A 13,694-nucleotide genomic window follows, 5' to 3' on the forward strand; every position below is an offset into this window, starting at 1 on the left:
CTATGCCAACTGACACACAGGAGATGCTCTGGAAGTATCTTCATTCCTGTAACAGGAGTGGGCTGGATTCTCACCAGGTTGGGTAGAGCCTCGCCTGGTCGAGTTTAAGGGAAGAGCTTGTTCTTTTCTATCTTTGGAGCTTACGAAAACCTGAGGTAACAGCTTAGGGAGTCTGCAGGTTTATCCAGTTGGCCAAGAAGTGACCTATATTCTAATTTTCTTTTTTTCCTCATCTCCTCCCCTTATCATGAATACAAACTGTAAAGTGGGATGCTACAGTGCTGCCAACATTTCTTCGTTATTTATTGAAAACAGAGATACAACTGTATCTAGACGGAGAGATTTCTCTTCTGCCTTATGCTGTTGGTGATTGGACTCATTTTGTAAAACTCAGCAGAGGTGGATTCCTGGCTCTAAACGAGAGGTAGACATGGGTTTTGTAAACAAAGCGAGGCATGAGAGTAGTGCCTCACTCCTTAGGTCACAGGCAGCTTTCCCAGGAGTAAAGCATAATGCAGCAGTGTGCTGGGGCATATGCTGAGAGCGGGGATGGGCTCCTACCGGTGTCTGCGTGTGAGACCACCCCAGCCACAGCATCCGCTCCCCCATGAATTCTTTAAGAGGCCTCTTCGTTCGGGGTGTGCTTTCAGGTCAGCGAGCACTGAATTCCAGGCTACCTCAGAAATTCAGAGCCACCGCTGAAGAACTTAAAAGGTTTTTTTGAGAGCTAGGCCAAAGGTTGACTTTGCTTCTGAAACCAGAACGTGCTATGCAGGGAGCAAAGAGAGTGAAGAGGCTGTTTTACCTTCTCAGGGGGACATCGTGTCCTGTGCTGGCACATACATCCACGTGTGGAGCATCAATGGGAACCCGATTGTGAGCGTGAACACGTTCACAGGCAGGAGCCAGCAGATCGTCTGCTGCTGCGTGTCGGAGATGAACGAGTGGGACACACAGAACGTCATAGTAACGGGACACTCAGACGGCGTGGTCCGGGTAAGTCCGCTGTAAAGAAATGTGCTAGGCGCTCGCCGCCCTGATTACCTGAGACCTGTGGAGCTGTCCACGGTGAAAGGCACCTGATGGTGGTAGTGAGCAAACTCTTGCTTAGATTCAAACGAGCCACAGCCGCCGTGTTCTCAGACACGGAGAACGTTGGTGACTCGGCCCCCTTCCTTACCGCTGAGTCGATCTGTTAGTGCCACTCACCACTGGACAGCTTCACCCAAGGTCACTTAAACATGATTTCCGTGTCACCATAGATTGCTAAAAATGGAAATCACAGAAGTATTGACTTTTCGGCCTCTCAAATGGCTTCTTGGGGAAAACAGGGAGTGTCTCTTGTCTACAGAGAATCACAGCTGGAAAATCCTTTCCAGGGACCCACGTTGTCCAGTCCCTGTCCCTGACTTCACCTGAATCCTAGTTTATCCCCTTTGTAGTTTTCTTTGTGTTGGGCGTCTGCAGGCAATAGAATCCACAGAGTATTTACCTTTACAGTCTCTTCAAATACTTGAGTCTCTCAGGAGATTTTCCTTCTTGCCTATTTTCTTGAGCTATGCTCTTTGTAAAAGCAGAGAGCAGTTGATTGGTGCCCTGTCGTCACACTGGCTGAGCAAAGATGAGGCTATCAGCCCCCACCCCACACACCCTGCTCCTCAGACAACAGGCACACCCCGATGTTTGCTGTCTCCAGAGTTGTGTTTCAGAGAACTCTGTTCATGAGGCATTTAGGGGAAAGCTCCACACTCAAATGTGTTTGGGGATCCTGCTTACTGTATACCTTCATGTGTGCAAGGCTCTTGGGTTTTTGTCAGAAGTAAGTGTTCAACCAATAAGGTGAACCATGTTGTTCCAACTTACTTGACCACAATCCTTTTCCCTCCACCACGAAACACCCATCAACATCTCAAGGAACCCAGTTCAGGAGCATAGTTCTCTCCCACAGTTTTCAAGAGGGAAATTTAATTAGACATAAGACATGGACATAAGAGAAACCTGTTTAACCCCAAGAGATCATCTTTATCCAGTCACATGTAAATTGTTTCTTTAAGCTGCTTAACTTTTTTATTTTCGTACTTACTTGAATTCAGTTTTGGAGAATGGAATTTTTGCAAGTTCCTGAGACACCAGCTCCTGAACCTGTTGAAGTCCTAGAAATGCAGGAAGACTGTCCAGAAGCACAAATAGGTATTGGATACTTTCTAATTATTCTATACTTTTCATATTTCTTGTTTGTTTGTTTAAAGTCGCTGTGGATAAACTAACATCAAATAGCATAAACCGTGGCCTAAGGTCAAGTGTGGCTGTCAGAGGCACAACTGCCCCCCAGCACAGGAGGTTGTGGGGTGGGCACCCCGCGACTTGACCAGCTCACCGGGCAGTATGTGGTGTGCTAGTATTGGTGCTTGGCTTCCTTATCCTAGTAGGGCTGATACAGCCGCTGGCTTCCCGGGGTACCAGAGGCTCCGGCTTTCACTTCAGAAAATACAGAGCACACCTGGAGGGCGCAGGGGTGGACAAGTCGGACGGCCCCAATCCCACATCTGTTGTGCTCGTCACTTCAGGTTCAGTCTTTGTGACAGGCTGGCATCATGTTTGTAAGGTATTCACGGAGGCAGACCAGAATCCCCACCCTAGTCCTGCCTTTGAAAAGGGGCTTTTATTCAAGCTGAAGCTTAGTGCTCTGTACTCTTACTATTACCTGTTATTTGTGCAACCCTTAAAGATTTTCCAGAGGAATACAGAGATGGATGATTGCCGTACTAGACTAGAAGCTGTGCCATAAACCTAGGCTGAGATCTGCTCTGGGTTGCTCATCTCCAAAAAAGTTACCCCTTTGATTTAGAACAATTGGTTCTCAACCGAGAGGAACAGGGTTTTAACTTTGACCTTCAGATTGTTTCTGTGTGATTAACTTTTGTACACTGAGAATTCCACTTGAGTTTGATGATATGAGGGAAAGGACTTACTATCAGAAAGGTATAAATCACTTCTCTTTGTAAACCGAAAATAGTTTCTACTTTCATTGCCAGAAAACAGAAATGATCCAATGGGTAGGGCGCGTTAATGCTTATAGTACCTTAGTGAATGTAAGTTTCTGCACATAGTCCATTGCAGCTCCACTAAAAAGGTTATCTGGGGGGCGCCTGGGTGGCTCAGTGGTTTAAGCCTCTGCCTTCGGCTCAGGTCATGATCTCAGGGTCCTGGGATCGAGCCCCGCATCGGGCTCTCTGCTCAGTGGGGAGCCTGTTTCTCCCCCTCTCTCTGCCTGCCTCTCTGCCTACTTGTGACCTCTCTCTCTGTCAAATAAATAAATAAAATATTTAAAAAAAAAAAAAAAGGGTATCTGGGTGTTTGGGGACATAAAAATCCTGTTCAGTTCCATTAGTATTTGGGGGTTACCTGTTGGGTATCAGACAGTGTATTAAGCAGTCCTAGGTGAAGTCTGCCCTTTCCTTGAACAAAGGTTTAAGTGAGTAACAGCAGAAGATGAGATGAATAAGGTAGAGAGGTCACATTTAGGAAGGAGATACTGGTAAGTCTTTATTCTTCTTATATATTCATATCATGGACAGAGTTTGATAGAAGTGGCAGAGGGGAGAGTAGCCCAACAGGGAAGGGTTGACTTTGGACAGCATAGGATTGGCAGGACTCGAGAGCAGTTACCTGGGTGAAAAGGAAGGCAAGCCAGTGGTTCAACAGAAATGAAAGCCATTTCTTTTCTTTTTTCTTTTTTTTTTTTTTAAGATTTTATTTATGTATTTGACAGAGATCACAAGTAGGCGGAGAGGCAGGCAGAGAGAGAGGAGGAAGCAGGCTCCCTGCCGAGCAGAGAGCCCGATGTGGGGCTCAATCCCAGGACCCTGGGATCGTGACCCAAGCCGAAGGCAGAGGCTTTAACCCGCTGAGCCACCCAGGTGCCCCATGAAAGCCATTTCTAAGACTGCTCATCAATGAAGACCTTAAAGCTCGTGGTCATAAGCCACTGAGATTAAAAAAAAAATTAGCTAATTAGACTACTAGTGTTAGTACAAGGAAGGCAAACTAAGTAATTTCTCTTGCTAAAAACATACTTAGAGTGAGCTGGTGCCTGTACACTTGTTCCTACTTTTCTTTTTTTCTAATTCTGTATATTTATTTCTTATGACTTTTCTCTCCAGCAGACTCTGTTGCAAGAGAGTAGGGAGTTGGTTGAGAAAATGCATAATAACAATGGGAAGAAGGGAAAACCCCACATCAATAGACTAAAGCTTTCATCAATAATTGATTCATCTACATTGTCATTTATACTGACTGCCACATGGAAGGCATTGTGCTTGGGGCCCCTTCTCTCAAACTGACCACTGTCTTGTAGAAAGAGTGTCCAAAAGTAATAGTTTGGGGGTGAGAACTCAGACATGAGAGGCGTACAACTGTTTAAGGAGTCCAGAAGAGTGGGAATTCCTTTCAGCTGCACGCACCAGGTAAGATTCTAGAGAAAAAAGTGTTGGAGTTGTGCCTTGAGAGACGGGTAACACAGGAACACGAGACTGGGAAGAGGGGTCTAGTAGGGCCAGCCACACGGGCAGCCTTCACAGTGAGGGGGAGCAGAACTCCGTGGAGAACAAAGTCGGCACCAGCCAGCTGACCTGTGGTAGGGAGCATGCGGCAGGCACTGAGAAGTTTGCAAAGGCAGGTTTAGGCCAGATCATAAAGCAGGAATATCAACCTAAGGATTTTGGCCAAAGCATTCTTTAAACTCAGAAATTCCTTTTTTTTGGGGGGGGGGTGGCTGTTTTGTTTTGTTTTTCCTTTTTGCTATATGTAATCTAGTTGAAAATTCTGATTTGTTTTTTTAAATTTTCTACTTAGTTTAAAATGCTGTGTGTATCATGTCTTAACTCATAGAAGAAAAGCAGCAGTAGGACAAAGCTGGGTCTAACCATAATGTGTGTGTGTGTGTGTGTGTTTCCTCTTTGTCCCAGGGCAGGAAGCCCAGGATGAGGACAGCAGCGATTCGGAAGCAGATGAGCAGAGCACCAGCCAGGACCCCAAGGACGTGCCCAGTCAGCCCAGCAGCAGCAGCCACAGGCCCCGGGCAGCTTCCTGCCGAGCAGCGGCCGTCTGGTGCACCGACAGTGGCTCTGATGACTCTAGGCGCTGGTCCGACCAGCTCAGCCTGGATGAGAAGGACGGCTTCATATTTGTGAACTATTCGGAGGGCCAGACTAGAGCCCATCTGCAGGGTCCCCTTAACCACCCTCACCCCAACCCCATGGAAGTGCGGAATTACAGCAGACTGAAGCCTGGTAACTTGAAGCCCAGTCATTTTGTTGCTCCTTGTGGGTGGCATGAGGGCTGGTGGAGTGAGGCAGTGGGCTCTCATTCTCCCAGCACCCCATCCCCCCTGCACTCCATCCCTGTGACCTACGTCAGGCACCCACAGAGAAGGCCTCTTCAGTTTCTTACCCACAGTGGTGTCTGCTGCACATTGGGCATTTCTAAAGCACCTCCCACCAAAAACTTCCTTCCTTCACAAACCATGAACGCTTTTGAAAATGGGCAAATTAGGGGCGCCTGGGTGGCTCAGTGGGTTAAGCCGCTGCCTTCGGCTCAGGTCATGATCTCGGGGTCCTGGGATCGAGTCCCACATCGGGCTCTCTGCTCAGCAGGGAGCCTGCTTACCTCTCTCTCTCTCTCTGCCTGCCTCTCTATCTACTTGTGATCTCTCTCTGTCAAATAAATAAAAAAAATAAATAAAATAAAAATCTAAAAAAAAAAAAAAAAGAAAATGGGCAAATTACTAATTACAGATAAGTAAATAAAATTGTCTGTATGGGTAGCTTTGCCTATTAGAGAGTTAGAGGCATGGTTCTCAGTGGGAGAGATTCTGTCTTCTTGGGTTGGACATTTCCCCAGTCTTTTTGAACGGGGCATTCTGACCCGGCCCACGACAGGCTTCACCTGCCGTCAAGGCAGCAGCTGCTGGGACAGGGAGAGCTGCTCTAACTGGACGTTGCAACCCCCTAGCTTGCGAGTCCACCGTATGAGGGCACGCCTACCGAATGCCAGCTTCTCCCACTTCAGGGTGTCCTGTCTTGCCCTTTTGCTTTCCAGGGTACCGGTGGGAACGGCAACTGGTGTTCAGGAGCAAGCTAACTATGCACACGGCCTTTGATCGGAAGGACAATGCACACCCCGCAGAGATCACTGCCCTGGGTGTCTCCAAGTAAGTACCCGACCTTGCCCACTGTACCCCTCCCCCACCCCACCCCAAGGAGTTACTTGCTTAGCCCCGGTCCACACATCCAAACCCGTCTTTGGGGAAACAGATTTCATTTGCAGTATCAGGCATTGCTTGAACAGGCCAGTCAGCAGAAGAAGGCAGTGCATAGAGTTTAAAATCTCTGTTCTTCGAGGTTACAACAAGATTTGATCCAGAGAGCTGAGACAAAAGTGTAAATTCGGGCTTGGTTCTATTTTTGTCTCCTCACACACACAGCCCCCCACCCCAGCACACGCGTCCATGGAAACCTGCAGAATCTCCGGAGTGACAGGGGCGCTCTTCAGCTGTGTGGCTGTGTGGTGACCTTCCTCAAGGTGACTCCGTGGGTTGTGTTGTGTCTCCTGCAGGGATCACAGCAGGATCCTCGTGGGTGACAGTCGAGGCCGAGTGTTCAGCTGGTCTGTGAGTGACCAGCCCGGCCGCTCTGCTGCTGACCACTGGGTGAAGGATGAAGGAGGAGACAGCTGTTCGGGCTGCTCCGTGCGGTTTTCTCTGACAGAGAGACGGCACCATTGCAGGAACTGCGGCCAGCTCTTCTGCCAGAAGTAAGATGAGATGCGAGCATTTTGAATTTCTATGGGTCCAGCCCCTGAGATGGGGATTACACCCCTGCACGGAGCTCCTCCTGTGCTCCAGGGTCCCCAGCACACAGTGCCCCGACAGTGTAAACCAGCCTTCACTTTCCCCTATTCTTTTATCACAACTGGGAACTACTTCTGTCCTATTGAAAAATATGGAAAGAGTCAACCCAGACACCTGGTCCTGTGTGACTCAGAACGGGGAGGTGCTGCTGTCCCACCGTGTTTGCTTATAAAACATTGTGGTCGTGTGTCCTCACCCCTCTCCCCTCCCCTCTAAGTCTTCTACTCTGAGTGTGTGTTGTCTCCATAAACAACAGTATAGTATTATTCCGTAGGGTTTCCATTTCACACAAATATAGCATGCTGTCTATACCTCCTATAACTTCCTTTTTTTTTTTTGTTAAACTCAGCACTGTTGAGTAAAACTCCACATAGCTATTTTCATCTGTCTTTTGTGTGAATGTATCAGAATTCCTCCATTTCCCTTTTGGTGGACTCCTAGGGGACTGGTGCACATTCCCAGTGCTCTGACCGGGGCTGCAGGACACACCCTAACAAACACCCTCCCGAGAGGTGAGTTGGAGCCTCCGAGAGGAGGGACTCCGACTAGAGCTGATGGATCACAAACTGAGCTGCCATAGACGCTGTCAGAGGGGTCTCGGGAACAGAGGTGCTGCTTATCACCATCCCGGGCTGGCTAGGCAGGCTCTCCCGGCTCTGCGGGCCGGGGACTGCCACCCGTGCTCACTCCGGCTGGGCCAGGAGCCGCGCCACTTGCTGTTGTAACTCGAAGCGAGGCTGACATGGAACAGCTGGGCATTGGCTTGTTGGCTGTTTGAGTTTGCTCTTGGGTAATATGGCCCGTTTTCCTTTGAGGTTTGCTTGTCTTTTTTTCCCCTCTGTACTTGAGGAGTTCTTTATTTACTCTGGGTTCTAATACTTCGTCTTTTCTACAGCTTGCAGGTACCTTCTGCTGTTTGTGGCTTGCGTTTTCACTTTATATATGTTTTTTCTGGCACATAGGTCTTTAATTTTGATGTAGTCACATCTCTTACTTCTTGTGATTTTTGCTTTTTTGTGGCTTAAGAAATCGTTCCCTGTGACCATAAAGACAGCTTTGTATATTTTCTTTTATGAGGTTCAGGGTTTTGTTTTTCACATTTAGGTCTTTGGGTCCAAATACACTTGGAGTGTATCTGGAGGTATGGTTTGTAGTGAGGATCTATTTTAATTCCCTTGTGTGGGGAGTCTGTTGTCCCCCACTGTTAATCTGGATGCCGTCTCTCCAAACTGTGGTCCCACACGTGTGTGTACAGTCCTCTTGTTCTGCAGCAGACCACGGAAAGGACCCCACAGGCAGCACTCTCTAATGCTGAGCTGTGTGATTGTTTCCGAGCCAGTTACTGAGCTCTTGTGGGCACCAGCGTATTGGAAATAGTATGGTCCTCGGTATATACTGACCAGATGCTCCCTGGGTTCTTGTCCACTGTGTCATCTCAGGCACGTTACTGACCCTCTCAAGGCCTGTTTTTTTATCCGTAAAATGTGGATAATTATACCTCTCCTCATAGAGGTGCTGAGAGAACAGTGAAATCATGTGTGTGAATTTTATAAAACACCAAGTGTAAAGTCTGGCAATATAGGTGTTCAGTAAAAGATGTTATTGTAGTGTCTTTTTTTTTTTTTACCCCCAGATTAATGTCTTAAACCTTTTTCCTGGGAAGTCCAATTCAGGATGAGGTAGACAGAATGTTGGTGTCAGCCATTCCTTATGGGACTTTCTATGAGGTTGGCAGAGGATTCTGGTCTTGGGGTTCTGTGTTTTGAGAGGCCCACTCTAACAAAACCTAATAATCTAGTAATTTTTGATAGTAACACCCCCATAACACTGGCACACATTATTCCTTGTCATGTTTTAACTTTGCAAATACTATTTAAGGGTAGATCATTCTTTAAAATTACGCATTGCTATCAGATGTCCGGTGGAGGCTGTATTTGAAAAACGAACCCCACAGTGATTGATTTTGATAGAGCAGAGCCCTGCCCACGTTCTTTGTGCCCCTCAGTTGTTGGGAGAGTTTGTCAGCACTTCTTTTTTTTTTTTTTTTGAGAGAGAGAGAGAGTGTGTGTGAGCAGTGGGGAGGGAGGGGGGAGAGAGAATCTTAAGCTGGCTCCACGCCCAGCACAGAGCCCAATGTGGGGCTTGGTCTTGTCACCTGAGCCGAAATCAAGAGTTGGGCATTTAACTAACTGAGCCACCTAGGTTTCCCGAGAGTTTGTCAGAACTTCTGGGGCTGTCGTCAAAGTCCCAGGTCCAAGAACAGCCCTTTAAACCCCTTAAGCTGGTGACACTGTTTTTCCTCTGGACACCTTCACTGGTAGATCATTGGAGGAAAATTATTTTCTATTTCAGTCTCACAAAAAGGCAAGCTTAAAGTGGTTAAATGCCACATCCAAGGTCACACCCTGCTTTATTCCAGGAAGAGGAGTATTTTTTAAAGAATTTGAACACCTCTTAAGTAGGGTCTACTTCAAGGAATTCTATCAAGATAAACAGAAAATGAGAACATTTGGACCAGACAGAAAAGCCAAACTACTGTTCAAGAAATCACCAAGGGGTAGATCAAACAGTGTTTAAAAGCCCAGAGGAACTTGATAGTGACCAAAGAGTCTTTCAAAACGAGTAGTAAATCTTCTGCCAAGAGAAAAAAGTTAAGTTCTGAGTAAAGACGTTGACCTTTCGCCCATGTTTACAGGGTTTGAGAGCCTGTCCTGCATGGGAAGAATGGCCTCACAGCTGTTCAGATCCTTTGGCTTCATCCTGTAGGGAAATCTTGCCTTTAAAAAGAAAATTCACTTCAGTCACATCGAGAGCTTGCCTTGGTTTAATACTACTTTTCCTCATACACTGAAACAACTAATATGGTGTTTTTTTCTGGTCCCGGGTGAGCCACACGCCACAAACCTGTACGTCTTTGGCATTCTTCTGGCATTATACTTCTGTGTCTTGGGCATTACGGTGCCAGCTTTCTGTTCAACTTCTGAGTTTGTGTTTCTGGGCCCAGTGACCAAACTTGTGTGGCGAGGACCTGTAACTACTGGATTTTGCTCTTCTTTTAGGTGCAGTCGGTTTCAGTCGGAGATCAAACGCTTGAAAATCTCATCGCCGGTGCGTGTGTGTCAGAACTGTTACTATAACCTACAGCATGAGAGGGGTTCGGAGGATGGGCCTCGGAATTGTTGAAGATTCCACAAGCTGGTTGCTGATCACGGTCTGTAGACCCCCCTTCCTGATTCCCTGGTCACGGCTCACAGCTCGGAGGGCATCGAAGCAGTCTCCGTTTACGCCTCTCTTCATACCACGTGTTTGAAGTGTTGAATTCAAAGGAATCAGTGAATAAACGGGTGTAGAGTGCAGCAGTGGGGCGGACACTGTTCGGGGGAACAGCACAAGAACAACAGGAGGTGGTTCCTAGGAGCGACTTTCCCAGTGTCCGATTCTCCCTGTTACCAGTAGCTGTCTCCAAGAGAAAATCCTCACTTACTAACTGTCTTTTCTTGCGTCTCATTTTTATAGATCTACTCATCCTTATTTGGAAAAACCACCTCCAACAAAAAAAGGCTTTTAGAAAATGGTTGTAAATCTGACTTCTTTGCAAGTAACTGTGTATATTGTAAATAGGTATAAAGGCCTTTTTTTTTTCTAAATAAGGACTTAACTGTCTGTAACATGAGACTTCAAACTAAACCACTAACTCAGTGAGCTACTTATGGTTTGTCTGACATCTCTCACAAATTAATTATAAATATGTTTTTTAAATCCTCAAAGACATTATCTGTGGTCTTTTCTCCCCCCTTTCCAGCCCAGCCTGTGTGCCCAATGTCCTTTCTTTCAAGTTGCCCACAGTATCTCCACTTAAACTAGGCTAGTAACCAAAACGATGCGGACCTTCTTTAGGAAACCGTGTGGGAGACTAAGAGTCCTGCTGTAAGATACCCTGGAAATATCTGGGCATCTTGCTCCTGGCTTCTCGCCACCTCAGTGTTGTTCCAGTGTCCTAAGGCCCCCCGTAAACTCCTCTGTGGACTGCCATGTGGCCATAGCGTCCCCTTCTGAGTGTTGCACGGTGGCGGTCAGGTGATCGGTGATGCAGGAGACCGCCCTGCCTCAACTAATGGAAATAGATTTGCATGTAACCCACATTAGCTTCTCTTGCATAGAACATAATAAGGATGTGTCTTCGGTGACACTAATGTTCTACTATAGCTTATTTTCAAAAAAGGGTAAAAAATGAAAAAAGTGTACAGAATTAACATATAAACCTTGTTGTAAAACTGGATCATGTCAGAACTGCTTATAATTAATCTTTACCATTTAATGCCATCTACCTGAAAACAGTGAGATTTATACTGTATCAATGTCTATTTTTTTGTTTTTGCTATGAATATAATTACAGTATTTTAATATTTAGTTATTTAATTTGTTCTACTAGTTGGATACAGAACACACAAATCCAGGGAGACTAAAGCTGGTTGGGGCTTAAGAGAGAAGTTTAGTTTACAGAAAAAAAGGCTTTGGTGGTGGGATTTTTTAAAATGTGTGTTATGTACATATATATAAATATATATATATATACACATATATATAAAAAACAAATGAGACAGTTAATCTAGATTTTAACATTTTCAGATATTTAGTGATATTATGAACAATTCTAAAAGCCCTGTGATTTGAAAAAATGTAGACTTATTTATGGCCCAAGCAAGGAAGGACAGGCCTTCACACCCTTCTGGAGGTGTCATACAAGGGACAGTGGCTTCGGCTTTCCCAACTTTCCATCTTTAGGCCCTGGTGACAGGCACACTTATGCACTAAAATGCACATATATGCACATGCATTCAAAAAGAGGCATTGGTACAATAGTAATCTTGTACCTAATGGGCTGAAACCAGCTTAAGAACAAATTGGTTCTTCCTGATAACTAGGTCTCCAAGAGAAAATATAAAGGCTGCTTTAGTGCCTTATGCTTACTAAATTTAACCCTTTATTTACCTAGGTTTGAGCCTACCGTCTATTTATGATTACATATCAAAATTGATTAATACACTTCCATTTCTAAAACTTCAAGTACACTTGTTAATAAAAGGATTATTGGCATTAATACTTTAACTTGAAGAAAAGTTGTGTTCTGTTTTCCTTCCTGTGTCTTAACTCTTCCCCGTGATCCTCCCCCACCCCTGACCCACCATCTTCAATTCTAATAAATAATGCTGGATGTTCAACAGTGGCAGGAACTGTGCTATCACATAGTCACGGGCTTTGCCCCTGTCCGGCCCTATAGATGAGTTGTAGCAGTGTTATTCTACACTTTTTAAAAGAAGCGTCCTCCTTGTGTCTATGAACCATGTCTACCCCAAACCCGATGGCAGAGGTGTTCTTTAAAGACTTGAATATATGAGTGTGTGTAATGTAGGTACTTAAAGGTTATTCCTCTATGTAATATGAAGTTCTATGGGATGAACACTTTTAAACTTTCCGACACAACTTCCATATCTAGAAGGTGGAAACCAAAACCCTCATGATAGTATTTCCTCTGGCAGCTGGTGCTGTGGGCAACTGTTCCATTCAGTGGGGTTTCTTTTCTTTTTGCTTTCTGATGCAGAAATCAAAAATCACTCACACATGCAAGTACACTCACGCACATAAACTAATCGTTTCTCCTGATGTCTTTCTGTGTTTCGTGTACATTGGTTTTCCAACACCTGTTCTCAGCATGTACACCCACCTTCGCGTGGTCCGTGTCCCTTCTCAGAGAGTACCTCACAAGGCTCCTGCCTGATCTGTGTCGTTCCTTTGTTCGCCCCCCCATCCATTCTAACGTATGCGTGTAGCGTGCAACCGTAACGTCCTGCTTCGGAAGAGGAGAATAGCTGCCCATAGCAGCCATCCATCTGGATAATAGCAAAACACTCTAGATAAGTTATTTTGCACTTTCTTATGTATAAAGTTGGTAGAAACTTATTTTTTGCTTTGTATCATTTAAATACATTTTGTTTTGGTAAATGAACTGTGTATAAAATATTTATGCCGTTAAAACTGTTTTTAGAAAGTATTTTTAATTTCAGCAAGTTTGGTTACTTGTTGCATGACTATTAACACAGCTGACTTTTTGTGTCAGTGCAATGTATATTTTTTTGTCCTGTTATTAACTTGTAAGCCCTAGTAACAGCCGATTATTTGTACAGCAACAGAAGTAAATTTGAAGATAACTGGCTAAGACTGGATTGATTGTGGACGTTTGTACTATACTGCGGAATCCAATATCTGTTCTTTGGTGGTTATGTAAAAGGCCTGAAGAATTACTATCTAGTGTGCAATCTGTGATAACTGAATGTTCATTGTATATCTGTCTCTGATGCAAAAAGGTAGAGTAACACAATTACAATACATGATTAAATGCAATAGTCCAGGTACTTTTTTTTTTTTCCATTTCCAATAAATACCTACTATTTACCACCCAAAGAAAAAAAGTTGTTTTTAAGCTAGTTTATTCAGGGAAGGAGAAAAAACAAAACAGAAGGCAACTATTTCCATAACCTTTGTGTAGTCCTTTCCGAGTTGTGAATATCTCTTTCAGAAGCTCCTGCTCACAGAAATGGTGGCTGGTAGGGTCTGGTGCAAGCTCTAGTTTGATCCACCTGTAGATGCTTCCTGCATTGAGCTTCCCAATTGTGCAGGCTTCCTGGGGCTGAGGAGTGTGTGTGTGGACGGCTGCAGGGAGAGACAGCTGACTTCGGGAGACACGCCTGCAGATGCAAAGAACCCACGGACAAAGCCTGCTTCA

The 13,694-nt window shown here is 45.2% G+C and overlaps 1 protein-coding gene across 4 annotated transcripts in view; it reads left to right on the forward strand.

Moving 5' to 3' along the window:
- WDFY3 (WD repeat and FYVE domain containing 3) overlaps window positions 1-13,312 on the forward strand; it is a 238,448-nt gene extending 225,136 nt beyond the window's left edge. For all 4 annotated transcript variants that reach the window (XM_045989611.1, XM_045989613.1, XM_045989612.1 and 1 more), the window contains 6 exons: window positions 814-996; window positions 2,094-2,190; window positions 4,968-5,291; window positions 6,100-6,211; window positions 6,616-6,813; window positions 9,970-13,312. In XM_045989611.1, the coding sequence (XP_045845567.1) occupies window positions 814-996; window positions 2,094-2,190; window positions 4,968-5,291; window positions 6,100-6,211; window positions 6,616-6,813; window positions 9,970-10,093 (1,038 nt within the window). In that variant the 3' untranslated portion in view covers window positions 10,094-13,312. The remainder of the gene's footprint in view (window positions 1-813; window positions 997-2,093; window positions 2,191-4,967; window positions 5,292-6,099; window positions 6,212-6,615; window positions 6,814-9,969) is intronic.
- The last annotated feature ends 382 nt before the right edge of the window (window positions 13,313-13,694 follow it).

Source organism: Meles meles, chromosome 2, assembly GCF_922984935.1.
Source record: "Meles meles chromosome 2, mMelMel3.1 paternal haplotype, whole genome shotgun sequence".
Lineage (NCBI taxonomy): Eukaryota > Metazoa > Chordata > Mammalia > Carnivora > Mustelidae > Meles > Meles meles.